This window comes from Megalops cyprinoides, chromosome 1 (genome assembly GCF_013368585.1).
Source record: "Megalops cyprinoides isolate fMegCyp1 chromosome 1, fMegCyp1.pri, whole genome shotgun sequence".
NCBI lineage: Eukaryota > Metazoa > Chordata > Actinopteri > Elopiformes > Megalopidae > Megalops > Megalops cyprinoides.
The window spans coordinates 62703623-62730185 of NC_050583.1; the positions used below are offsets into that span (position 1 = coordinate 62703623).

At 47.3% G+C, this 26563-nt stretch overlaps 1 protein-coding gene across 3 annotated transcripts in view; it reads left to right on the top strand.

Moving 5' to 3' along the window:
• LOC118777782 (EH domain-binding protein 1-like) overlaps positions 1-26563 on the top strand; it is a 129893-nt gene that overhangs the window by 14787 nt on the left and 88543 nt on the right. For all 3 annotated transcript variants that reach the window (XM_036528950.1, XM_036528942.1, XM_036528958.1), the window contains exons 3-5: positions 5221-5278; positions 5801-5896; positions 8723-8776. In XM_036528950.1, coding sequence (XP_036384843.1) covers positions 5221-5278; positions 5801-5896; positions 8723-8776 — 208 coding nt within the window. The remainder of the gene's footprint in view (positions 1-5220; positions 5279-5800; positions 5897-8722; positions 8777-26563) is intronic.

A 26563-nucleotide genomic window follows, 5' to 3' on the forward strand; every position in this document is an offset into this window, starting at 1 on the left:
CGCTGGGCTGGGTCGCCAAGTACTGTCTGCAGTGTTTGAGATTTCGCAGGCCGCCTGGTGCTTTCCGATTCATTTTTCTGTCCCCGTCGGGAAACTTCAGCGTGTGTTCACTCCTGCTATTGATCTGTGGCTGTCTCCAGTCTGAGCTCACAGTGTGCTGTCAGGGAAAAGATGAGGCTCTTCCCCCCTGCACATACATACAGTGTACACACACACACACATTCTGCTGATAGGAGCAGAGCCGTACAGAGTATGAGGCATGGCAGTGTCCCTGGCTGCCTTCTCTGTAGCACTCCTCCAGCTGTAAGCTGAACTCGCAGCGCTTCCGCGAAGTCTTCCGCTGGCACATTTTCTGGCTGCTTCAGCGCTTCAGTTCCTGGAGATAACATCTCTATTCTCCTATCCCCACCGTGCCTGACCCACTTTTATGCTCTTATCTATTTATTTAGTTTCCCATGTTTTTTTTTTTTTGTCTAACCACCGCAGTAAATGCACAGGAAAATACACATAAAAATAAACACCAGCAGAAGGAGGGGGCCAGGGAGAAATGTAAAAGCACGATGACAGTAATTGTTTAGACCTAATTCAAAAATATCATTAATATGCAAACGAGTAATTTTGCAGTCGGTTGCTGGTTTTTGTTATTAAGCTAATAAGCCTATTTGTCATACCTCTATGTTGTTGACTTATTCGTTTTTAAATAATTTGAAGTACACATGAACGTGCATGAATTTGATTGATTTGTAAGGGCAAATGGAGTGGGAGCTGTTTTATATGCATTATGCGGAGTGTGTAGTAGGCAGGCTGGTTGTCCTCCCTTTACCTCCTTTCTGACTATCCCTTTTTTGTGTTATTTCCCAGTCCTTTTTAAAATCATATTTTCTGCTGCCACACTCAGCTCATCTGGTTTTTTTGCCGTGGTATTCTGCAGCGCCCGGAGGAAAGTGGGTTACTGTCTGAATGCTGTTGAGTCTGTTTGAGAGAAGCATAGTGAGTGATTTGGCAGGCTGGGGGTTTGATAGCTCAGGGCTTCCAAAGGTAATCAAAACAAATTGAACGCATACTGCCTGGAATCGCACCTTTCTCTGGGTCAAGTGTGTCAGTTGTACACCTGTTTGATGCTTCTGTTCTTTCCTAGAGTGTTTTTCTGAAGCTGTTCCGTAACGGAGCTGATCTCTCCCCTTCTAACTGTTTGCTGATAGTTCTGTAGGCCCTGGGCTGAATATGTCATCGGGGTAATGCTTGGCTAGTGTTCAAAGTTCAACGGTCAGGTGCTGAAGTCCACCATAGCTAAAGTCTGAACCTCTGAATTTTCAGAAAACCTGGAGTACAAAATCAAGTTCTGAAATATTTTAGCTTTATTTTTAACGTGGAAAAACTCTTAAAATATTCATTTGTGTGAATCTTTTCTGTGTTTTTTTTTTTTTTAAGATCAACTGCCTTTCATTTTGTGCATTGCAGACAGTGGATTGCAAGAGACAAACTATGTGAACTTTATACCAGTAGTTATGGATTAGTGCCTCTGTTATTTATCCAGCTGTGTGAAAGGGCTGATTTGTTGTAACACTGTGTGGCTCGGCGTCAAATGGCAAATATTTCTGTCTCATTTATCTTTAAGATATGGGTTAGCAAATTTGTCATGAAGTAATTTGTGTTTTGTCTTTGGAACGTAAGCTGCGGAAAATTTGTCAGCTGGTCCACATAAGAGTCTAGTTACAGTACACCTCTTATCCATGAAAGAATAACACCACAGCTGAGGGTAAAGTGCAAACTGGAGGCGATCCTGCCGATCTGAAGAAACCGCAGCCCCGGATATGCAGATATTCTTTCGCAAACTCCAGTCATCATTTGTTTCATATTAAAAATCATAGAAATTGGGAGAAAATGCTGAAGTGCTGATTTTTCAAAGAATCTCTCCTTCTCTTACAGTGAACCCCCTTTGGGGGATGTTTTAGTATTTTAGACCCGTGCCTTTTTTCAGTGCCACAGAAGGAGCCTTGTGCCGTTGGAGAGGAATGTTTGGTGGAAAAATAAGATGGAGGAAGAAAATTTAATGTGAAGGCTGTCAGTCGGTGACATCGACGTCTGATTGGGCTCACAGTGCTGTTGAAATTCAGGTGTAAAGCTACTTCTGCAATTTGTTAGATCAAACGAGACAGATGTCAGGAAGGAATGCATTAAGCGGCATTAACAGAGGGAGAGGGAGAGTGGTGTTGTTTTTTTTTTTCCCCCCCCTCTCGAAGGCTTCCTGCTCGTGATTCACTGCGGGGCTTGAAAAAAGCGTCTAGGAGGGGACATGTTTTGAATTTTTGACATAGCGCAGTTTCTACAGTGGAGAAAGCCTTGCAGGCAGAAAAGCGTGTCTCGATATGATACAAGTTATGAGTGAATGGACAATGGGCCACACTGTGCTCAGCCTCCAGAAATAGGCTGTGCTGCAGAGTAGCGTCAGCCTCTGTCCCTGGGCCCGATGAAAAGGGGGCCTGTTCACTCTCCGCTCCAAACCCAAATGCCTGTCCCAAGTCTGGATGCTTTTCCATTTTTAAAACCCACTTAATATACCCTCTTTTTTTCCTTTCACATTTCATTATAGATTTCCAACATAAAGAACATTGTTCGGCATTCCATGTCACTTATTGATCCATAAGCAGATGGGGGTGGTGACTGCCATTCCATTTGGGTCTGGTGCATTTATATGGTGTATTTTTATCTGTAATGTTGACATTTAAATGTTTCTGGGGTGCCGCTGCCGAATTTGCTTGATGGAGTGGACTCAATATTTGGTTGTGTTTGAGAAAGGCATTCTGGGAATAGGCACAACTGCGGAGATGTGCTTGGATCGTTTCGTAGCCTCCACCAAGACCATATGCAGTAGTTTTTAGGTACCGTACAGCATGAAGCTGAACCTTTGTCCTTTGACCATCAGCCTAGATTTTTTGTTGTTAAGCCTCCTTTTGTCATTCAGGACAGTATTGCCTTTAGATGCAGTTAAATCACTGACCTGACAAAACAGAAGAGTGTGATAACCCACACATGCCATAGAATTAAGTCACATAAAAGTTCATTGATGTGGTTTATCATTTTTCTTGTAGCAATTAATCAATCTGATTATTCTTTTATAACATATTGCTGTGTTAAATCCTGCTTTAACGCATGTATTTACCACCCTTTTTCATAGATTTTGTTTTCAATGAACCCTGCTAGTTCAGTGAACCATATCACAGCCTCCTTAATACTCCAGACTGTGTGAGCGTGATGATGGGGTTGCTAACAGGATCAGGAACTGGTGTCTGGAAGGATTTGAGTCTGGAATGTCTTGGAGTGGCTTCTTTCTCCATCTAAGATTCTGTTCCAGTTGAACCTTGACCCCGTGTCGGTGAGGACTGCTGTGTAATTCTGGAATTCTGCCATAGCATGGACACTCACACCTCCGTGCAGTAACCCATCCCAGGTGTAGAGGTAAACCTACACGGGACGTTGACCTGTTTTCGGAGCAGGTAGGCTAGCTTGCCTTCACATCTTACTGACGTTCCCAATGCGGTAACCAGAGGCTAAATTAGGCCGTTAGGCTATTTGCGTGCAGTGACTGGCCGCGGCAGCCTCTCCAAGTTCTGCTGCCGGGAAACTGAGAGTGACTCATTCTGCCCCGCTGGAGGGTTGCCGTTTCCCTCCGTCCTGCCGTTTGCGGCCTCTGACTGCAGCCGAGCCTCTTCCAGCACCCAGCGCACCGCAGAACTTTCCGAGTCCGGCCAGTTCCGCGTCCGAGCCCAGGAGCCCTCTACCTGTGTCGGCGCACTTGATACCGCCGCAGGTCCGCATTCCCGGATGCCGTCCTCATTATCTATTTAGAGGACCGAGCGGGAGAGCTACAGGGCGTGTGGGCCAGGGAGCGTACCACACAGGAAGCACTGTGCCCGCGGAGGGATTCGAGTGCGCTCGTTTAATGGCCGTGTTGTGACAGAACCCTCTGAATTTGGTATTTGTGTTGAACGCTGACGATAGAGTAGCTGAAATACCATGTCTGCAAATGCATTGAATAAATGGTTTGCTTTATTTTATGAATATGAGTTCTGCTTTTCCCTCCTGTTATGTTGTACTTCCTGTTATGTAGCTCCACAGTTGAGTATGTTGGTTGAGCACAGCTCACCTTCATATGTGAATTCTTGCCAGTTGATAACTGTACATTGGGCATATTAGGGATGTCACTCACTTGAGTTTCACTTGGTATCAGGATTTTAGGAACACTAGCTGCATACAGTGGCAACACTGCTTTTTATGTTGAAACTGTAACTAGGTACAGCAGCTGGTTGTGTTTTTCCAATGATTTATTGATGAACCTAGGACTAGTTTGCTATTTTTGAATGGCATACTTTTAGCTGGACAGTTTTAGCCAGCTAACTGCTGCTTTTGCTCAACAGAATGTTGGTTAGGTAATTGCTTTAAAATTTTCATTTTCTTCTGTTCCCAGACAGGCCCCTCGGTTTTGGTATGTGTCGATAGATTAATTTTCTATTCATTTGAACTTGACTACATGGAGGTAAACTACGCAGACAATATTTGGACAGTACAGTTTTTCAGAAATTTTCTTCTGGACAAACTAACTAAATCAAGGGGAAATTAGGACTTTCTCTCTGCTAGATAACCCCATCCCCTACTCCAGAGACCAATTGGCATATATCCAGTGTCTTTCATTTACATTTGCATTTATTCATTTGGCAGACACTTTTATCCAAAGTGACTTATTCTAATACAGAATCAGTTGCTAAGAGTAGGAAGCGCTTAAGGTGCACCATGTGTGCACATGATGTTACAGTATTTAACTTGTTTGTTAAACCCAATGGATTGATCAGGTTATTGCTACAGCTCAACTGGAAATGATGTATTTTGATGCTTGCGTGATTACCCATGTGTATCTGTCGGAAAATGCTTTATTGACCTTGGCTTTCGTTAGTACTGGGAGCTGCCAGTACAGGGTGCTGTGCCAGTCGTGGTAAAGCATGAAGATGCATATCTGTATATGTAGGTATGTACATATCTATCCTGTTTCTTTTACCTCATTCTTATGAGACGCTGCTGTTACTGTGACCAGTAAGCATAAATACAAAAGTTCAGTGCTTCATGTTTTTAAAGATCTGTGACTTTTCTTAATGGGAAGAGTTAATTATTGGTTATGCTTGAGAGAACTGACGCTCACTTTAATTTATTTTTCTCTTCCATCAGGCAACCAGACAAGCTTGTGGTTGTGTGGACACGCAGAAGTCGAAGGAAATCTTCCAAGGTATGTATTTAAGTGTGTGTGTGTGTGTGTGTGTGTGTGTGTGTGTGTGTGTGTGTGTGTGTGTGTGTGTGTGTGTGGTGTGTTTGTGCCTGCATGTGCCTGTTTGTGTTTGTGGGGACACTGTGGTGACAGTAGTGATCAGTGACATGATGAGGGAACAGCTCTTTCATAAATGTGCTTCTCTGTTCCAAGGCCTCTCACAGTTGGGGGAAATTAATAATTCTCAACATTACCATCTAGCCCAGATCAGCGTGACCGTGGAAGGGTTAAAAATAGCACTGACTGCAGGCATCATGGTGTGTGGAAAGCAGTGTTTGAGAAAAAATGGCTAAATTATTATGACCATAGTAAATCTTTGTGAACATCTGGTAAGAATGTAAATGTTCTTTTAAAAAAAACCATTTTCTGGTATAATTTATAATGGAAGATTTATTTATGCAGTTAACATGCTACAACAAATGCGCTGTGCTTGAATGTAGGTCTAAACCCGTTACATTAAATCGTCTCGTATTTCCCTTGCAGTCTCACAGCTGGCAGCCTGGAATTAAGAACCCCTACAGAGGAGTTGTCGTGTGGCCTGTTCCTGAAAACATCGAGATCACAGTCACGCTTTTCAAGGTACAGCCCACACTAAGCACCCCAGCAAGGCGCGGCTCACTGGCGCAGCGGTGCCCCTCAGCGCTCCACATCCACTTCATTCAGAGTTTGTCCTCTACCTTTCTACGGATTTAGTCAAGCTCTCATGCAGTACATAAGAGGAAATCGCAGATTTACACCTGCCAAAATACCAAGTCTCTCTCAGGCTCTCAGATTTTTACATTTGACTGTGGGAACACACGGAGTGCAGTTTACGGTGTCATGTCGTTTTTGAATGTATATTGCGGTATACGAGAGAGTATAATGCTACTTCTTTAACCTCAGAGTGTGTGCGACCAGCGGAATGCTGCAGACTTGATTTGGTGCGCTTCAGTAGCAAAGCCGTTCTGTAAACGGGTCAGGTGGAATGTATGGATGTGTGCCTGCTGCTCCTTTTGAAATCAGATCTGTCAGAGATCTGAAAGGCTGGGCCGAGATGACAGGAGACCAGCGCTCCTTGTTGAAACTGAAGTTTCAGAGGAGAGAAAGGACAGTTTTTTTTTTGGTGGGATTGAGAGAGTGGGCCGAGTGCTGGAGAAGGTGAGCAGCTGCGTCGGGTCGGGAGTGGTGCGGTTTTTGGGAGCACCAAGCCGCATGCTGGGACAGAAGGCGTCTCTCTCTCTCTCACCGCGGGCTGCGGTGTGGTGTATCCTGTGCGCACACCTATATCCTGAAGAGGAGCCGCAGCGTGTTTACTCCGGCCCCGCCTGTAAGATACACACACGCTTCTCTGCATCTCCACCTGTGATGCACCGTGTGTGTATGTGTGTGCGTGCATGAGAGAGAGAGAGAGAGAGAGAGAGAGAGAGAGAGAGAGAGAGAGAGAGAGAGAGAGAGAGAGAGAGAGAGAGAGAGAGAGAGAGAGAGAGAGAGAGAGAGAGAGAGAGAGAGAGAGAGAGAGAGAGAGAGAGAGAGAGAGAGAGAGAGAGAGAGAGAGAGAGAGAGAAGTATGCGAACAAAGAGCTCCTCAAACAGACCCAGCTACAAAAACCACTGGCTGTAACCTCCTCCTTTGTCTCTCTTAGAGACACAGTTCATTTAGATTTCATCTTCCCTCGGCTCCCAGCGCTGGATCATTTCAGTCAGCTGACGGCACAGGCAGTGAGGGAAGCAGTAAACCTAATTTCATCCCAGATTTAGTGCGTGCCAAGCAATATCGCTTATTAAAAACGCTGCCTACAGCACTTTTTCCCTGTACAAATGATGTTACGCGCTGCACTCCGGAGACTTTGGGAAAGAACGCGTCGAATTTTAGATTACCCCAACACAGCGTGTGATTCTTGTGAACAAGCCCCAGAAGAATGGAGTGTGACAGTGAATTATTAGGTAGAGGGCTGGCAGATATTGTGTCTCTGGTCAGGTTTTTGTAGTGGTCGCGTTTAGAGAGGAGGGAGCGTGGATCTCTTCAGAAAGGAGTCCCTGGTTGCATTCCAAACCGCTCCCTCTCTCCCTGCTCCCCTCCGCAGCACTGATCCCAGATCAGCGCTGAGCAAGTTGGCGCTTGACGTCAGCCATGGGAAGTCGGGTGCAAGGGAGAGGTTTGGAATGCAGGCCCTGTTGAATTCCTCCGCTCCAGGTGCGGGGGCACAAACATTGGAAGAACCAGATGGATCTCAGATGTAGTCGGTGGATCAAGTCCAGTTAAGAGGTTCTTAGTTGAATAATGTAAAATGTCAAATACCTTGCATGACATACATTTAACTGGGGAAAAAAAACACGTTTCCTGTGTGTTCATTCATATTTTATAAACGTATGGCTTCACTTTTACCACATGGCAGACAAATGATTGCCAGAACAGAAAAAATGGCTGCTGGGCCTTGACCAGCTGAAGGCACGGACTCAGGCTCACTTGTCCGTGTTTGTGTGTTTGTGTGTTTGTGTGTTTGTGTGTTTGTGTGTTTGTGTGCGTGTGCGTGTGCGTGTGCGTGTGCGTGTGCATGTGCGTGCTCAAATGACCCCTGTAGTGAGAAGTTCAATCTGTGATTGCAGGCAGGTCAGAGCTGTCATTGTGTCGCCTGGATTAGAGTGCTCTCAAGGTTCACTCCATCACATAGTCCTTGTCCGTCATGTCCTGTTCATCACAGCATCATTAGCCATTTTCTCTGGGGAGCTGGGGGGATGCACAGAGATCCACTTTAGGGCAGCCTGAGGTGGTTCACTGTTCTAAGTACTAAGTAAGGGCTCACAGCTCAATTACTAATGCCTCCGGATTACATTACATTACATTACTGTCATTTAGCAGACGCTCTTATCCAGAGCGACTTACATAGGTTATAGTTTTTACATATTATCCATTTACACATCTGGATATTTACCGAGGCAATTGTGGGTTGTACCCTTGCCCAAGGGTACAACTGCAGTGACCAGAGGAATTGAACCAGCAACCTTTCAGTTACAAGCCCTGCCTTCTGCCACTGAACAAAAACCTTTGAATCGTCAATATACATGGCTGCTGCGTGATTGCATGTTGGAAGACTGAAAACTGTAGCATGAGAGAGGTGTAACACAATGACAGGATAAAGCCATGAACTATATTGTTAACTAGTCAGTACTCAGTACTGTATGTAGGCCCTGAATAGCAAGGCATGTAGCAATAGTTATGCATTTTCAGCATCACATGCATTTAAGCATGGAAGAAAAAGATTTGTATGCACTGGTACTGGTGTAGGTCACATCGCAGCAGTATCGTGACTGGAACATTAAAGCAGTGTCTACAAAGCCATTTAAAATATCCATGGTAGGGCTGACGACATCACGTTACACTTCCTGGCCCCTGCATTTATATTTTGTTTTTGTTGCGTTTTTCAGGACCCGCATGCTGAAGAATTTGAAGATAAGGAGTGGACATTCGTCATTGAAAACGTGAGTTCCATCTCCTCCCAGAGAGCTGTGGCAGCATTTGTTTGGTAATACTGCCTTCTAGCGGTAGAATCAAGTTACTGCGCCAGACTGTTGAAAATGTTTTGTTTCATACTTTTATCAAGTCCTCAGCCTGTTAGACTCAGAAGCAAATTTGTGCCATTTGTGTATTTGCTTTGCTGATGTCTCAGCATTTTGCCCGCATCCCTCTGTGGTTGTAGTTGTTCATTGTTCTCACGATCCCGAGGCTCAGCTCATTTCCTGGTGGTGGGTAGTAACCCTCCCTTCTGATGCTTGGCGCTCTAAATGGCACGTGGAATACAGTGAACAAACAGCGTGTTGGAGGCTGAGAGGTTCTCTCAGTGCATCATCCTTTGTAGATGAAGGCCTTTCAGACACCTCCGCATTCTCCGTCTGGGTGCGTGGAGCTGCTTTGCGGCCGGTCCCTCCCAGCTTCCTCCTTGTCTCCTTTCTTTTTTATGTAAACTTATTAAGGGATACAGGACTCTCTTAAACGCTGTTAAAGTCTCAGTGCAAAGGCGAGCCAAGCACACTAAAGTTAACGGACAGATGGACTGTTTCCATGTTGACAGCGGGGGCTAGTTCTGTTCAGTTTGGGGGATGCTGAGGAGGCTACAGAACCTAAAATGCAAAGGCATAAAGTTATGTATAATGCATAAAATTATCAGGGTCAGGGTGTGGCTTGCTTGTTCCTGTCTTGACAGTGACCTGGCCATCACAACTGATGGTGTATTCACTTTTCTCTCTTACTTTAGACAGAGAACTGTTATACCTGTGTGAAGCTTTTCCACCTCTATATTGTGTGTGTGTCAGTGTGTGTGTGTTTTAACCATACATGAGGCAGCTCTTTTTATTCCAACGAGGGAAGCCCTTCAGAAGACCCGTTACATCAGTTTTCCACCATTTATTTCTTTCCCCTGTTCTGTGTCAGGTAGCACAGCAGGCGAACACCAGGCTGCCTGGGCTCCTCGGTTTGGTCTCTGTTTGTGAAGGATTGGCGGCTCACTGTGTGTTTAACATGGGTTTGAGTCCCTCCCTCTGTGAAAACTTGACTTGAGTAGCCGAGCATGGGGGTGAGATGTCCTGATTCAGAGTCTTGTCAGCCTATGCTCGTAATTTCTCATTTCTTAGTGAAAATGCTCCGCATCTGTCTTTATTCTTGTTTCTTTATTCTTTTGTCCCCGAGAGGACAATCGCAGGGAGTCAGGTTGTTTTTATGACTATCACACCACTATGTCAAACTGATCGATGTAATATGGTGAAGAAAGTTAACATGGGGGTAAGCAAGCAGTTTGTGGAGTTAGTGTTTGCTTAAAGAGTTCATTTCAGTTCATTTACTACATTTAGATTTCTGTTAGAATCTGGGTGGGGTGTGTTAACAGTTCAGTCTTGATGCTTTGGTGTTTTTTATATATCATGTAATGCTATCAATTACAATTGAAATTTTAAGTAATTGGTCAAACTTGGAGGTGTGTACTGTTGTAACAGATGACAATGCATATATTTAATATTCTCAAATAACCAGTTGCCTGGTTTGATGCTATAAATTTCACAATGGTAAATGTCTCTTCCTAATTCAGATAATTTCAGTGGTAGTTCGCATTTTTATGTTTGAAAAGGTCAAACAGATTTCATTGTTAACATACAGTAGTCACAATGTCCGGTATGAACATAATGAATTGTGGGAGTATTTATAGGATATTTATTTGAAAATATCCAATTCCAGGTTATACATCACTATTTTTAAGAAAGTGAAACGCCTCCATATTCTTTGGTGTCAGACAAGACCTCAATATGCTGGAAACCTGCCCTGCCTTACAGAACAGCCTATAAGCTGATGTTGCTGGAATGCTTAAAACATTTGTGCCAAGTGAGTGAGCGTCAGTATTGCCCTTCCACTGCATTCACATGCTGTCTCAAACGCTCCTGAAGTTACTCGCTTTCTGGCCTGGTCTGTGAGAGAGTCAAGATGGCTGAACTGTGAATCCCTTAAGGTTGCAGTTCATTTGCACTCATTGTGATGATTAACAATGAGTGTGACTGGCTGGATTAAAACTGATTTAACAGATGGAAAATATCGAGCTTATTTAAGCATAATCAAGCATATTTTAGCATGCATGCAAAGAAGATGAGAATCAACAACATTATGTTATAGTGCGATATCACACCACGGTTTATTAGATCATCTGTGGTTCGATATAATTCTGCTCATAGTGAAGCCAGTTTGATCTTTCCTACACAGCGCCAGCCTGCATTGTACAAAGCACTCTGAAGGCAAATGTGATTCAGTAGCATCAGCACTTTACGCTGCGGCCCGCTGGCTGCTGTCTCTTAATTGCCCCCCTCCCCCCCGGTTCAGGTGACGGGATGTCCTTGCAGCTTCTGGCACGGTGCGCCGTCGCTGGGGACGGCCGGGGAGGGAGGGGCCGCTTGGACCAGAACCAAGGCCTGGGCTCCGGTCCAATCCGGAGCCTCCTGTCCATCTGTTGGCCGAGTGGCGCGCCGGACACACGCGGCACCGCGGTGGTCCTCCTCCTGCCCGGCCCCGCTGGCACCCTGCCCCGTCTGCCCACAAACACACAAACACAAACACACACCCGGTGTCGCTCACGCAGAGTCGCCCGCCTGGGGGGATCCCTGCCAAATCGCCCTGGAAAAAAAAAAAAAAAAAAAATCACCTCATCCTTCCTCCTTGCCAAGGCTGTAGACAGTGGCAGTGTTTATGTGTTTTGGATAAACTTGTGTTACTGCTGGAGTGCCGTCTAGCTTGTGCTTCTTTGTCTTTGCGTCTGTTTTTTTTTTTTTTTTTGTCGTCAAAGTTGGAGATGGTTTCTCAGCCAGTCGTGATGGATGAAATTAAAATAGTGATTTTTCTCATGATAACAGCTGACTTCCATTTAAAATGTATTCATTTTAATGTTTCATGAGAAGGATTTATGATAGCGGAAAAAAAAATCACATTAGACAATTTAGCTCTACTTTTCATGTGATCTTTGGTAAAATGATCTTTAACTGAAGTGTCAGCAGACTATGTTGCAATTTAGCATTTTGACTGTATGAACTTAAGGAGAATCTTATTCTGAGGCCATGTGATTTAAGGTGGAAGGACTTTTGGTATTTCTCTGTCCTGAACTCTTGGTAGGGGTTAGGTGGTAATTTGGTGTGTGGGGGGTGCTCTTTCCCATAAAGGGTAGGGATTTAAAGTCGACCCCTCTCCTGTGAGGGGAACCTCTCGAAGAGGTGGGTGAAAATCTGGACGACCTGGTCGGATGGGATGAAGAAGAAAAAAAAAAAAACACTACTCTCTATAGGCTGAGGAAAAACAGAAAAGGAAAAAAAACCCAGATTCCTCTCGTCTGTACATGCGGTGCCTCATTAATAACGGAGTGATCAAAGACAGGCCTCGACCTCCTCCAGCGTCGGACGTCTCCGCGCAGTGGAGGGCGAGGTGAAGAGGCACCCGCTCCCCAGACGCTCGCCCCTGTGCCCAGTCCTGAGAGGGGCCGAAATTTAGAGCAGCAGAGGAGAGGACAGAGGGAGAGCCCCGAGAGGGGAGGGGGCGAGGCTGACATCAAAGCAGCCCTGACTGGCCCCGCTTGGCGCATGACCAATACGCCACACTCAGATGTATGTGTGTGTGTGTGTGTGTGTGTGTGTGTGTGTGTGTGTGTGCGTGCGTGTGTGTCTGTCTGTCTTTCCAGAGCCCATTTAAACGTGCCCTTGCAATGAAAAAAACATTGTTGCTTAGAAAAAGGTAGAGAAATGTTTCACCAACAGACACAATACTGCAGTATATAATCCAGAATAGTGTTCATTTTATTAAATCATTACTTGGACTCTGACTGCCTCACACAAGGTTGCATTCTGTTTTTTGGTGGGTACTTTCTCTGTGATAAGTTATGGCGCAGCCCTTCCAAAATGCAGTTTCCCTCAGTCTGTGAGAATCATCATGCAGTACCTCATTCATCCTGCGGGGGCAGTCTGGTGCTGGAAAAAACACTGTACAGCACAGCTCAGAGTTCATTCAGAACTGGACTGGTTTAAGAGGCCGAGAATGCTGCTCTTTTTTTTTTTTTTTTTTTTTTTTTAGAGAGGCTGCACCCCTTTCTGACTGTCAGGTGCAGTTTTCACCTGGAAGGCTATCAGCAGGGTTTTGTTAAAACCTTTGCAGTCACCTCCCCGTGTCTTCACCTTCATTGAGTGAGTGCAGTGCGGTGCAGTCTCGACCCGACTGCCCAGGAGAGCAGCGGCAGTGGCAGGCTGTGGCCATCGGGGGGCAGCATGGGACAGGGCAGCTGCTGCAGGGGCGCCGGAGAGGGAGGTGGCGAATCTGGCGCGCCACCGCCGAGCGCACCGAGGGGGTATAGAGGCTGAGGTATCTGGTTAATGTAGAAATGAAATGAATGCAGCCGAGGAGGTAAGCTTTCCTGACCCTTCATCAGAGAACAGATGAAAACAGGGAAGAATAAGCTATTGTGCCACGGGAAGATGATGAAATTCAAGATCCGTGCTCCTAATCTCGGGCTCAACCTTAGAAATGTTAATCCCCCTGTAGAATTATTTGAGCGGTAGATTGTATTTGTCATTGAAATGGCACAGTGTCAAACAGTACCTTTTCTATTTGCAACGCTGCCAAAATGCACGGGCGAGAATTGCATTATCAAATAAAAAGAAGGGGCTCTGACAGAATACGATTATTTGGTAGTATCTTCAATTTGCATGCAACTCTTTTTTCTCTTTGTCACGTATATTATCAAAAGGTTAGAAATTGAGGGGTCACAGACTTAACAGCTATATTTAGTGGCATTGTGCAGCATCCCATTTATCACGCTCTTGTGTGAGTAAAAGACTAGACTGCTCTGTTGGCCTTTCCCATACTGACTTTCTTCATCACTTGCATATTAACTAAAGTCAGGAAATGAAGCCAGTCCCCCCCCCCCCCCCCCCCCCCTCTTTTTTTGGTTATTTTCAAAAGCATAAGCCGCGGTTTTGACGGGCACAGAAAACTGGGACCAGAGCCGCTGCTGGTATTGTCCCAGAATGAGCTGGCTTTCACTGATACCCTACCAAGGCCTTATTTCTCTCCTACTCCCCACCCCCCTCTGCTGTGTTTAATATTGCACATTGCAGACTGAAATGGCAATCCAAACAGAGCACATTCATACACCGAGAGACTGACTGCGTTCTTCTCCACTCTGAGCCGTTTAATTTCCTCCACTCATCTGGGTGTAAATATCAGCCATAAACACTTACGGGATTATTTCCAAACTGTTATTATTTGAACTTCTGCCCCCCCTCCCCCCCCCCCCTCCGCTGGCTCTTTTTTCCTTTTCTGTCAGAAGACGGACGGGATTGCAGCCAGAGGTCACCTGCTGTCACTTGTGGACCACTTTAGCATTGTCCCCAACCTCATACTGTCATCGCATACCCGTCCTGTAATGCTGTCATGGCGAAAATGATTTACAGGTCTCACCTTTGGTTGTGTGTGTGAGGTGATGAGAAACAGTTGTGTAATTCAGAAAAGTTTCCTTACGAAAATTAAAATTCAGGATTATTTTGTCATTGTGTGTGTCAGGGCATTTCCCAGGTGTATGTTGTGATTTCAAGTATGTTTTGTTGTTAAAGTGTGTAAAATTGCATTTCTGAGTGGTGTATATTTATATACCTTTTCTAAAGTTATAAAGTTATAAAATTTGTGCTCCCTAGCCATATGCTGGTATGCACGATTGTTGAAAGCTGTTGGTGTGTACGTGTGTGTGTCTGTGTCTGTCTGCCTGTGTACGTGTGTGTGTACGTGTGTGTGTGTGTGTGTGTGTGTGTGTGTGCACTTCTGTTCACAATGCTTTCATGAGTCTCAAGGCTGCCCTTGTCTGATCTTATGGAAGTGACGTGTATAGCAGGGGTGTTGAGGATTAAGAATTGTACTGTGACAGCAGTCTCCCCCCCAACCCCACCCTCCTAACTGTGACTAAACCCCCTCCCCACCTAAAGCCTCACCTGTCTCTGTTTAGACCGGTCAATTAACGTAATTAATTACCAGGGAAAAAAAGATCACAACAGATGCTACCAATTCTTTTCCGGAGGGCTTACCAGACAGTAAGCCTATTTCAGCCAGCGCTAGGATACTGAAGGAGATCTTGGAGGAGGAGCAGGAGGGCAGCAAATCTCTTTTAGTTAGAGGGGGTAAAAAAAAAAAAGAAAGAAGAGCCGGAGCGGCCGTCTCGGGCAGCGTTGTGCGGCGGAGCCGGGGTCCAGATGGCCGGGGTGGACGGACACGGCGAGCAGGCTGCCTGGAGCACGGCGACGGGGGGCCGCGATGGGCTAATCTTGGCCTGGCGGTGGCGAGGGAGGCAGGGTGGTCCCCCTGTCCAAACCGCACTAATAGGCTTACAGGCCCTAATCCAAGGCACTGCAGCGTCACATGGGAAGTCTGCTGACCTTATTTTATTTTATTGTGGCGCACTTGTTCCCCGGCTCCTTTTGTATACAGCCCCCTCCTTCCTTTTGGGAGGAAAGGGGTCCCTGTGTAGTCGTCTGCATAGCAATCTCCTCTCTCCCGCCTTTGTGCCCGTTACTGGGGTCACAAGTGATGGAGGGAAGAGTAAGAAAGGATTCGGCCTTGGTCGTGCGTCGTCTTAAAATATTTCACACAGTTTGAGGAAATGGATAAATACTCTGTACAGTTGTGTATTTGTTTCTTTTTTACTTTCTACGCAGGGCATCCACAGATAGGGGGAAGGTGGGGCTTTCAGGCAGTAGAGTGTTCCCTGATTCTTCATTGGTCAGGAGAGGGAAGGAAACGGCCAGGCCGGCTGTTTCTCTACAGGCAGGCAGACGCCGACCGGCACTATGAGTAATCATGGAGTGTCCCTGGAGAATGGAAGGGGGGTGGGGGCATTCCCTGAATCTGACAAAGCCACGATTGGTCTGTTTGTGCTTGAGATGAGCGCTAATCCTCTTCGGCTGCTCTTTTGTTTTGTTTCCACCCCCCCTCGTCAATTTGTTGCTTCCACACGCTCTCCATAAATGGTGTGTTTAAGGTGTTGGGCTTGTTTTCGCGTGCCACCTCCCTCGCCTGACCGGCGGCAGCCTCTTGACCTTGCTTTTCATCTCCTCCAAGTCTTCTGTGCCATCGGGCAGAACCGACACAGTGACAGGTGTCACAATCTCTGGGGAAAAAAAGGCAGGAAAAAAACAGCAGCCTAAACAGCAACATTCACTTTATTATTTTGTGTGTGTGTGTGTGTGTGTGTGTGTCTGACCCCCAAGTAAAAAAAGCGAGAGAAGTATTACCTGCAATATTTCTAATCCTCTGTCTAGTTTCTCCAAAAACAAAGTGTGACGCTTCTGGTTAGCATCCCATGATCTCAGCTTTGAGAATTATGGGTATTCACAGGGCTGCTCATTTGCTGACAGAACTGTACTTGGTGCAACACCACCATCCTATCTTTATGGTGCAGTCCCTATTTGGGAAGCCCATGAATGTTTAGCGGCTCACACCGTGAATTTCCACGGTCTATTCCAAAACGTCTGACTCCATGTAACACTCTGTGTAACACTGCTGTTCTTCTCGCCCTGTTCCAATCTCTGACCTCCTGTTACACGCAAAGCGTGCAGGGTTCAGCAAGGCTATCTGATGTATTGGGTTACTGTGTGAAGACGTAAGACGAGATGTGAATTTACTGAAAGGAAACGGCACTTATAAAGTGGGCCTGAGGTTGAAAGTCGGTGCCAGTTCCATCACTGGAATTTCATCCTTCCACCACCTTTCAGAGAGGCAATCGTCCTGCTGTTGATGCAGAAGGACTGGGGACATCCAACAGCACAGACAGGTAAGGGGACTAGGGGGAAATCCAGTACAGTCCTTGAGGAAGAATCACCGAGGTGTTCACAGTGTTGCCAGGGCCATTGATGACCAAGGACAAGTGTCACACACAGTGTTTTCAGCAGCATTGCCGAAAGGAGCATTTCTGTGCTTATGAGTTTGACACAGTGTGTGTATGTCTGTCTGAGGCTCAGGCACATCTTCTGCTGATTGGTGCACTGCCTACACAGCTCGGACTGTCAGACAGCTGCCCACTCAACTGCTGTGTTTCCCTGCAGAACGCCCGGCACCACTAGCATCATACACTCCCATTGCAGAGAAGTACACTAAAAAGCCTTTTAATAGCAGGCAGCATCCATGAAGTAAAGTAAATCCACTGAAATACCACAGGTGTAAGTGGTGTGATAGCTCCATAATGTAAAGTATGGAGTTATGTGGCTTTAAAGAGTCACTACTGCGGGACTTAGAAGTAGGGGAGGGGTAATAATGGAAGGGGTTGCATGGTGAGACGTGATCTGGCCGTGAGTTAAGGAGTGTGAGAAAGAAGCAGACCCCTGCGTCCAGATGTGTGCTCAGCATCTGATGCTGCTTCTCCCAAAGCATGCTGGGATTCCTCAGACTGGAAAGACACCCCGAGGTAAAGCGAGGCTTTGTTCTGTTGGCGGCTGTGGCGAGCGGAGGAGACCCTCCGGCCCTCGCCGGCTCCTGGCACTTGGCATTTCAGCGGGAAACGGAACACTTTTTTTTTTTTTTTTTCTCCTCCTCCTGACTCGCGGTTTGCCGCAGAGGTCATCCCCCCCCAGCGCGTGTGTCCCACGGCGCGCAGAACAGCGAGAGGCTCACCTGCCGCGTACCTGGGCCTAATCCCCCCCCCCCCCCCCTCTGTTGGGGGGGGGGGTGTGTGTGAAGCGGTGAGCGGCCCATCCCTGCTGGCAGCGGGCGGGGGCCATCCCCGTCGCACAGGTATTTATTTTTCATCCGCCCGACTTTAGATGGCTCTGATTTGAGGCGCCTCGCAGAGGAGACAGCACGCTCGGCGAACCGTTTCCCCCCCCTCCTCAATCCGTGTGTTTACCCACAAGCGTGACCTCGGGGGTCACTAACGGCGAGTAGTGTACGCTCTACGTGGCGGGGGCCGGGTTTTCCGGTGGGCACCGCTGGGACAGACCTGATGATGTCCATATTTATGAGCCCATCTTTGACATTGAAAATGAATGCTCATCTTTGTGTTTTGTGTCATCTAATATGGGTAATAACGATTTTAATAATGAAATAAATGACGATGTACTTTTCTGCTGTATGAAGATTAAAACTAACGTAAGGGGAGACAAAACGACACCCATGGAAGTACACACCCAGTGCATACCCAATAAAAGGACAGCTTCATCAGATATCCGATATCAGATATAGAAGTGTAATATCAGATGTTTAAGTTTTCCCTTTAAATTACAACTCCGTGTTAGTTTTCTTAGTGTAAAGTTGTATTGATTTTGGATTTCGCTCTAGTAGTTTTCAAAGATTAGTTTACAGGAAGTGTTCAGTTTTGAAGTTACCATCAGGAGCAGAGGTCTGCGTAGCTGTAAACTCACGTGCTCTGACTCAGAAGGATGAAGAAGCCTTTGTGTGCTGAGGCCTCTCTTTGTGGGCGAGGGCGTGCCTTGCCCATTTGACGGATGAAGAGAGAGCCTTACAAGGTGCGGCTGTGGATGGCCGCGGTTTGTGCCGTAATGGGAAAGGAGCTCGCCAGCGGGCTGAGTCAGGTCCCAGAGTACTTTGCAGCTCTCCGCCAGGCGGGTATAGGAAGAGCCGCGATCCACGCCACACTCTGCCTTTCCCAGCCCATGTGACTCACTCTCCCTACCTCTCTGAAGAAAAGAGAGCTGGGGAGGAGAGGGTGAAAAGCAATTAGAGAGACGTTAGACAAACGCGTGGCTTTCTTCCCCCCCCTCCCAAAGGCACGGCTTCACAGCAGCCGTGAAGCGCAGACCTGGTGGAATTCATCCCTGTATTGGTCAGGGGAGTCAGTGAGCCGCTTCTGACTGTCCACACAGGGGAGGGGCGCCGCGGTAACAAAGTGGACCGGCCGCAGCGTGAGTGATTTGTTTGCTATGCGCCCGGCACCACAAGGCCTCCTAATGAGCCCCTGCTTACAGTGGCTCTCAATCCTGGGTGGTCCGACGGCTCCTCTTTACACACGGACAATGATTTGTCAGCGGGGGCGAACGGGATGTGTGCTCCTACTGTAGTGTGGCGTTTGGCCGTTTGATCACAAAGAGCCGTGCGCCGTCAGCTTTTCTTTTGTGTGTGGTGTTCGGCATCGAATCTGCTTTTTTTAAATTTATCCGGATCAACCTTATTTGGGTTGCGTGCGTCCGGGTTGTCTTGGTGTGGTTCTGCTCAGTGTAGGTGGTGAACTGAGGATAGTTGATTTTCTCCTTCCCCTTGCCTGAGATGAACCGTTGAGGGCTGTTGTGGAAAGGGGAGAAAGATGGTGGCCATGCATTATCCAGGTGGCTGCTGCACAATGTTGGCTCAGAAGTTACCAACTTTGAGATCCACGAAAGGCGCCATATAAATACTGTCCATTATCCAACCTTGTCCTCGTTGGCTGTGGTTATATCTGATTTCTTGAACGAGGGCGGGGAAATGATGACCTCGCATTTCCTCAACAGGACGAATTTATTGGTAATCCTATATATTTTTCGAAATGTGCGCTCTGTTGTGATTATGAAAGAGAAAGGAGTTTTTCCTCAGCATATTGCATCGGAAGAGCTGTTGGGCCCTGTAATTTATTTTTCCATTAGCTCTCCCTTTAGAAGTGAGATCTGTCCCTGAGCTGTTGGCTCCATCCCCTGGGCTGGGGGAGAGTGCATTGGCCGGGGTGATAAGGCCGCAGCCAGAAAGCAGCAGAAAAAGAGGTCTCCATCTGGGGAGATGGCTTCTTTAAGGCATTGCAGGATTGTAATAGAGTCCGACTAGGTGTCAGAAAGGCCACATTGACAACAGATCCGGAATTCAGCCTGCACCGGCTCGCTGTTCACTGGACGCAGACTGGATCAGTCAGGTCCATTATGTTCCGGGAACACAAGCAAGGTCATACAATTACTGTGCAGCAGTCTTGGATGGTGGAGGTTTCTCGGCTTCAGTTCATTGTTTTGATTTGTTCCAAAATAACGGGTTTGGAATTCATATCTGTTGTTACAAATGCGGCCATTTTGAGAATAGTGCCTTGAACGGGTGGGTACATGTGACACCCACCAGAAGATCACCAGGGATTGCTGGTGTTGATGAAAACACCTTATGTTAAAAGTCAGGTGTGCTGTTATGGTGCAGATGTGGTAGAGTGCGGCGTCTGGGACTCTGGCTGCTTTGGCTTGGGGCATCTGCAGCTTTCTCTCCATCTCCTCCAGCATGATAAACATTTGGGATGTATTTTTTCAGCTGCGCTATCGGTTTCCTGTGTCCAGTCCAGAATCTAGCAGAGTCCAAGATCTTCATTACATGATCCCGTGGTCATTTGAGCAGGGCTATCACGTTTAACCTAATTGTATGACGCTGGTAGGACCAGGCAGGTAATGCCAGGAGACAAGTCTCACTCATTTCTGTAGGAAAGTTCAGTATTGCCTTCTTCCAAAATGGTTGTTCCCTCTTGGTTTTTTTTGTGTGTGTTTTCATCATAAAAGAATGTGTTTCGGCCAGCCATCAGAAACATGCCATTTGTAATTGACACAGTATTTCGATATGGGCTTATGTGACTTTGACTGGTAACATGTGCATGATGGCTGTTTATTCATAGAAATACTTGTAAGGGAAATGTAAGTGAAAGGGGTGCAGTGGCTTGCTCTCTGGCTTTGGTGAAAAAGGGAAAGATGAGCAGTGAAAGCTGTCTGTACTACCTTGACCTCGGCGTACAGCGTCTTGCTCCAGTAAGTGGGTGCTTTCACGTGCCGGCGCCTGCCGCTCTCTGTTCGGTGGAAATGTAGGCATGAAGAGCGCTCGTGCGCGCCTGCACACACTCGAAGACTGGACTCCCGCATCCCCCTGGAACTGTAGATGTGTCTGCAGCACAGCGCACGCAGGTCACGTACGCTCGCAGACCTCAGCTCCTACTCAGCCCTTCTTCTCTGTGGCAGGCTGTGTGCAGTCTGTCTCGCAGAGGTCTGCCGGAGTTTACGTCAACATCGTTCCGCTGCAAGGCAGCTGACTAAGGTCGGAAGGACAACGCGCTGTTTGACCCGAGACTGCGTTCCATATGAGATTATGAGATTGTTTTTCTTGAGATGAGATTTCTTCTTGTTTTTTTTTTTCCCCCTCATCACCCCAAATGTACTGTTTTATGTAAATACCACGTTTGTCTGCGCATGCTTTTCAAATCGCCAGTTTCAGTGCTTGAATGTCTCTTCATATTTAGGTGTCAAACTTCTGAAGCGTTTGTGCGCACCTGGTGATGTCAGCAACAGATCGTCGTTTTTTCTCACTTCCTTGTGGATAAGCTCAGTCAGAAAGTAAGAGCGGGATGGGGCCTGGCAGAGGAACTGCCGTAGTGAAGTAAAAACTCTCCTCTCTGTTAGTGCCTGGTGTGCTTTGCTTTTGGTGAAAGACTTGTTGAGGTCAGTCCTGAACACTCTTGCTTGGAACAGTGTGATCACCATGTCCTCTGTGCGGGAGACAATGCAGACTCGCATTACAGAGCCCTCAGAAGGGGCCGTGGCTCTGTTATTCAAAACTATTATTTATGACAGAAAACCACATTCAGTCTGTAACCGGCTGTGTGGTGTAATTTGTCCCCCTTTCCTTTAAATGTCCTTAATCCCGTCCTTGTGTGTCTAATCGTTCTCCTCTCCCCTCATTCTTTTTTTTTTTTTTCCTTTCGCCTGGGAGATTCGGGGAGGACCGGGGGGGGTGGGGGGGTGGTGGAGGCTGAGGCCGGACAATAATGGATTCCCTTGGCTCTGTGATTAAAAGCGCTGTCTGGGACTGCATTGTGGTGTGCAACAAAAAATGATGAGGGTTTTAAGTACAGTGCAGCTGTGTGGGGTTTCCGCGCGGAGCGGTGCGGGGGAAAGATATACGCCGGGCTCGCTTGCATTTGGCCGCCTGTGCTTCCGCGCCGTGGAACTGCGGAGACGGGCGCCGGCGTTCCCATGCCGCTCCCGGACGGCCTCCGCCAGCCAAACGCCCATCACAGTGTCGACGCCTGCCGGATCTGCCAGATCCACTGGTTATGATTATGGGGCCTGAATGTAGTGCTCCCACCGCGTGGCAATTTGAGCCGTCGCGGGTTTTGCTAGAAGTGGGTTAGTACACCAGCTGGAACCCACCAATAGGCATCTCTCGCTAAGTGCGCTAACCTGCTTCAAGGAAATTGATACATTTTTCTTTACTTTTTGATACAATGATTACTGTGTCATTGTCGCTATGTGGTCTTTTCTTTCTAGCAGACAAGATTTATTGATTGCTTATCCGACAGCCTTATTGAGACTGACTGTTATCTTGCCCATTATGCAAGCAGTCTGTATGGCTGGATTTTTAGCGGAGGAAGCCAATAGGATAAGACATTCCATTCATGGACACAATAGTAGTGCCCCACTTGGGATTAGTAACCTGTGACCTCCAGATGGGGAATCCTCTGCCCGAACCACTGCTCTACTGTTACAAAGAGCCGTAGGGTGGAAACAGATGAGCTGCCGCTGACCTGTTTGTGATTGGGTGGTTGTGGTCCATACACGTGAGCAGCTCATGGAGAAGACTGATCCGAGGGCATTGTATCGAACCTTTTTCATCATGTAGACTGTTCGCGAGACCAAGGTAGACCGTTGTCTCATTTATTGTTGGGCCGTGTTGGGGAAACCTTTTTCCACTCTTTGTACACATAACTTGCTCTGAGTTTGAAGGCTTTTCATGTCTGTTCCAACAGTCTCTCCCCAATTAAAACAAAACCACCTCTGGAGAACAGACAGTGGAATCAGTGCTGTGAAAACCCATTGCTTTTGTATTGTAATTCAGCACAGGACTCCTCTAAATCACTTCACATGCAGTAGGAATTGCCTTATTAGTGCAAAGGACTAGACCATAATATAGCAATGTAACACATTTAAATTTTAGCTGAAACCTCACTCACTCGCATGAGAAACAATGTGGAGCTAATGGAAGCCCGAGAATCAGTTTCCTGAGGGAGTTATTTTCTTTGCTCTCCAGGGTCTGCCAGCCTCTGGACTCTCTTTAAAAGGTGCCTTGGGTGAGCATATGAGATCATGAACCGGGCACACGCCACTCCCCTCGTGTGGGTCTTCCACTTACTATGTTCTGCACCTGTCAGTAGAAACACTTTCCCTGGGTTACGTTTTTCTCTGGGAAATTGACGTTAAGATCCAGTTGGTTGTAGGTGCTCGTTAAATGGTAACTTCAAGGTAAACCGCTGATGTGTTTTTAGAGAAGGGCCCCGCTTCAGGTGCCCTGTTAGCCCGGGTCCCAGGCCGCATACCGCCTCTGGCACAACATTGTTACGATTTTCACCAGCCTCCTATTCAGCATGTCAGTCTGGGCCAGAGAAGAAAGCTTTGAAGTATTTCCATTGCCTAATGGACACTTTCTGTTGCTGCGCTGAATAACACAGCAAACACCGGAGTGCTTTCCCCAGGTGCTGCCGTCGTCCCAGTAAGAGCGCGCTCCTTCTTCCCTGTGACAGCGGCACTAGTTTCCTGTGCAGAAACCCTCGAGCGTAACCAGTGCTGTGGAGCGTCTGTGAGATAGCAGAACGCCTGGGTCAACCGCCACCTGCCCCGCAACCCCCCCCCAACAGGTCTGAAGGGGAGGGGCGTGTTTACAGAACACCTACGCTCGAGTGCAGTAAACGATTTATCTATCGTTTATCTAACGCTGCTTCTTATTTACCTGTAGCCAGCTCAGTGCGACCAGCCCCCCCCTTCCCCCCTCCGCTTTCTCTGTGTAATACGTGACACGTGGGGACAGGCAGATTGGCAAGATTGCAATCTCACTCTGTGTTTGTTTACTCGGTCCTCAGCGGCGCAGATAGCGGGCTGCGGCGGAGGGGCCGGGATGGCGGGAGGTGCGCCCGCCTCGTTCCGCGGGCCGCCACGCCGCTAAACTCGCGCTGACGATGAGGCAATACGCGTCGTCACTGTCAGTGACCCCTTGGAAATGAGTTTGCCGGATGCCAGTTCTGAGGAGAGAGCCTGTAAGCGTTTTTTGATAGTTAGCAGAAATTAATAGGGATGGATGCTTGATGCCAGTCAGCTGTTTAGAGAAATCTAGTTCCCATTCCTTCTCCAAGATAGGCTCTCCAGAAGAAAGCTTTGTGTTTAAAACACATGTTATTTACACATGTAGTGGACAGAAGTATTGATTTAATGACTGCATTTAGCTGATTTTCAACCTTGGCTCTATTCTGTATGTATAGAATTGAAGTCAGTAATCAATCAGTTATATTGACCGCATTAGTGTAGTGTTACATTAGTTGAAGTGGTGGACATATGCTTGCCGATCTCAGCGCCGCCAACAGCGGACCAGTTGCGCATCTCCGTTTTGACGGGCCATTGCCCCTTGACTCTCTGTCATTGATCCTCATGGGGGATACAAAAGGAGGGGCAGCCCCAATTCTGTGCCCCTTGGTGGCCCCTTGGCATTTTTGTGGGAGGGTAAAGCGGGGGACCCCCTTCCGCTCTGACCCCCGTCTCCCACGCGGGGACCAGCTGTGGATCAATACCGGGACAGCTGTCGCCTCCCACCTGCCTAATTGCGGTGCCTCTTGCTGCTCCGGTCCACGCCGACGCACACCGCGATCCCGGTAACAGAGCAGTGGAACCACTTCGGAAATGGTTGATATTTTGCGGCTGAAGGATGGGCCGGGGTCATTGAGGAGCGCGCCCCGATCTGCGTGGCCTCGCAGCTCCAGTGTGAGAGACAGAGGGGGCAGTTAACACGGCGTTTCCGCCCCATCCACTCCCTTTTGATCTGCCTCTTCTGTGTGACTCGCACCATGCTGCTGCCGCCGATTGGGCGTCCCGCCTTCGCCCGCATTCGTTTTCGCGGCAACGTGCCATCAGCAGACCTGATGACAGGTATCAGCCTGTCACAAACGCAACCGCTGGCCGGAGCCGAGGGCCTCGGGGGCAGCGAGTGCCTGGCGAGGGGACAGAGGGGAATGGTGGGCGAAGAGAGGGCCTTGTGTCTAACGGAAGAGAGCCACGAGGGGGGCTGAGGGACGTGGGGACCGTTTGAGGGACCGATTTTCTGGAGAAGGGCGTTAGGCATGCGCACACAAAGCCACCCTCCCACCCAGCTGTAATTTGTGTCCAGCGCCTGAGCTTGCAGTCTGCAGCGGTGAAGAGCCGCGAGTCCCTGTGTCAGGGTTTGTAGAGATTAACGGCGGTCAGCATTAGCCACACCAGTGTTCAGTGCTCTAACCCCACCAACCCCCCCTGCCCATACACACACACACACACACTGTGGGAGTGAGCTGGGTGAGGCCAATACATTGATGAGGATTACAAACAGTATACACTTCACAGTAAAGATACTTCATCATTTACAAACTCCGTAATCTATAAATGTCATAGACTGATTTGGTTCACTATGAGCTCATTATTACCATACTTTCACCGCTAACTCTGAACGTGTCTGAATCTATCACCGTGTGTTTGTGAATGGCTTGTTGTGTGCATGCGTGCGTAACTGTGAATGGTATGTCATTGTTTATGTATCTCTCATCCTTTGTTCGTGCATGTGATTCGTTGTTGCTCCTTGTTTTTGTTGGTGTTTGGTCTCTAAATTTGTTTGCATTTGTCTGTATCTGCATTTTCTGTGAATCTTTGAAACAAATGACACAAAATCAACATTCTGGCTACTCGCTGAAGAAAGCAAACAGCTTTTGGGACCTGTGTTAATCTCGAATGTGGTGCGATATGGTTTAATTTCTACATCTTGGTGGAATTTGTCCTTCCTTTTAGTTCCAGGCTTTGTGCTTTCCCCTACTTTGTTATGGTAAATAGCCCAAACCACAATATTAATATTAAGGGTGAGAACTCAGACTATCCGCAAAATGTATCCCTCAGAGCCTCATGGTGTAGTTCAGACTGATTTTCCTCCCCTCAGTCACAGTCTTATAAATAGAAATAATCCCTGAATGAGGCAGTCATTTTCTCAGAGCTGTCGTAACGCAGAAACCAAATGGAAGACCCATGTCATCACCTGATTAACTGAGGAATTCTATTGTTAAGCCTGCAGTGAGGTAGAGTGGCAGGTAGGGGGCAGCATCCAGCCACCGTGCTCTCCTCCAGCTCCCCTCACAGCAAGGTGTTTAACCATTCTAAAGACACAATGCGAGAGAACATTGATAGTCATATCCCTGTAATAAATTAAAAGGGCCTTATTGTCCCTTTCCATTTTACACATTGTCACAACCTTGGACCTTAATCACGTTCACTGATTGACAGTGGCAGCCGGGGAAAAGAGCACATTCATTGTTTGTGCTAGTCAAATCTTTTAAACCTAATTCTTCTCGGGGTATTTGCATATTCTTAAGTATTTCTTCAGAGAGGACCTAAATCCTTCTTAAGTGTTTGATGCATTTTAAAATTCATTCATAAAGTATCTACATGCACTATTAGCTCTGTATAATACGGCCGCATAATCTCAGCGATAAGGAGGGTTTTTGAACAGCGTATTCTGTTGGGATGACATGCTATATTTTCTGACTGATTCAAAGGGGCTCAAATGTCAACAGAAATGTCAAGTGCCTTCGCTGGAGAACATTTGAATCTCGCACTCTTTTTTTTTTTTTATCAGCGCTCTGGTTTTGACGGAGCTGTTGAGCTCGGCGGAGCCCGGTGTGGTAATGTGGCTGGCGGGGGACAGCGGGGCCCTGCTCTCCGGGAGAGCCCTGGAAGCCTGTGCCACGCGCCGGAGCGCCGCGCGCTCAGATT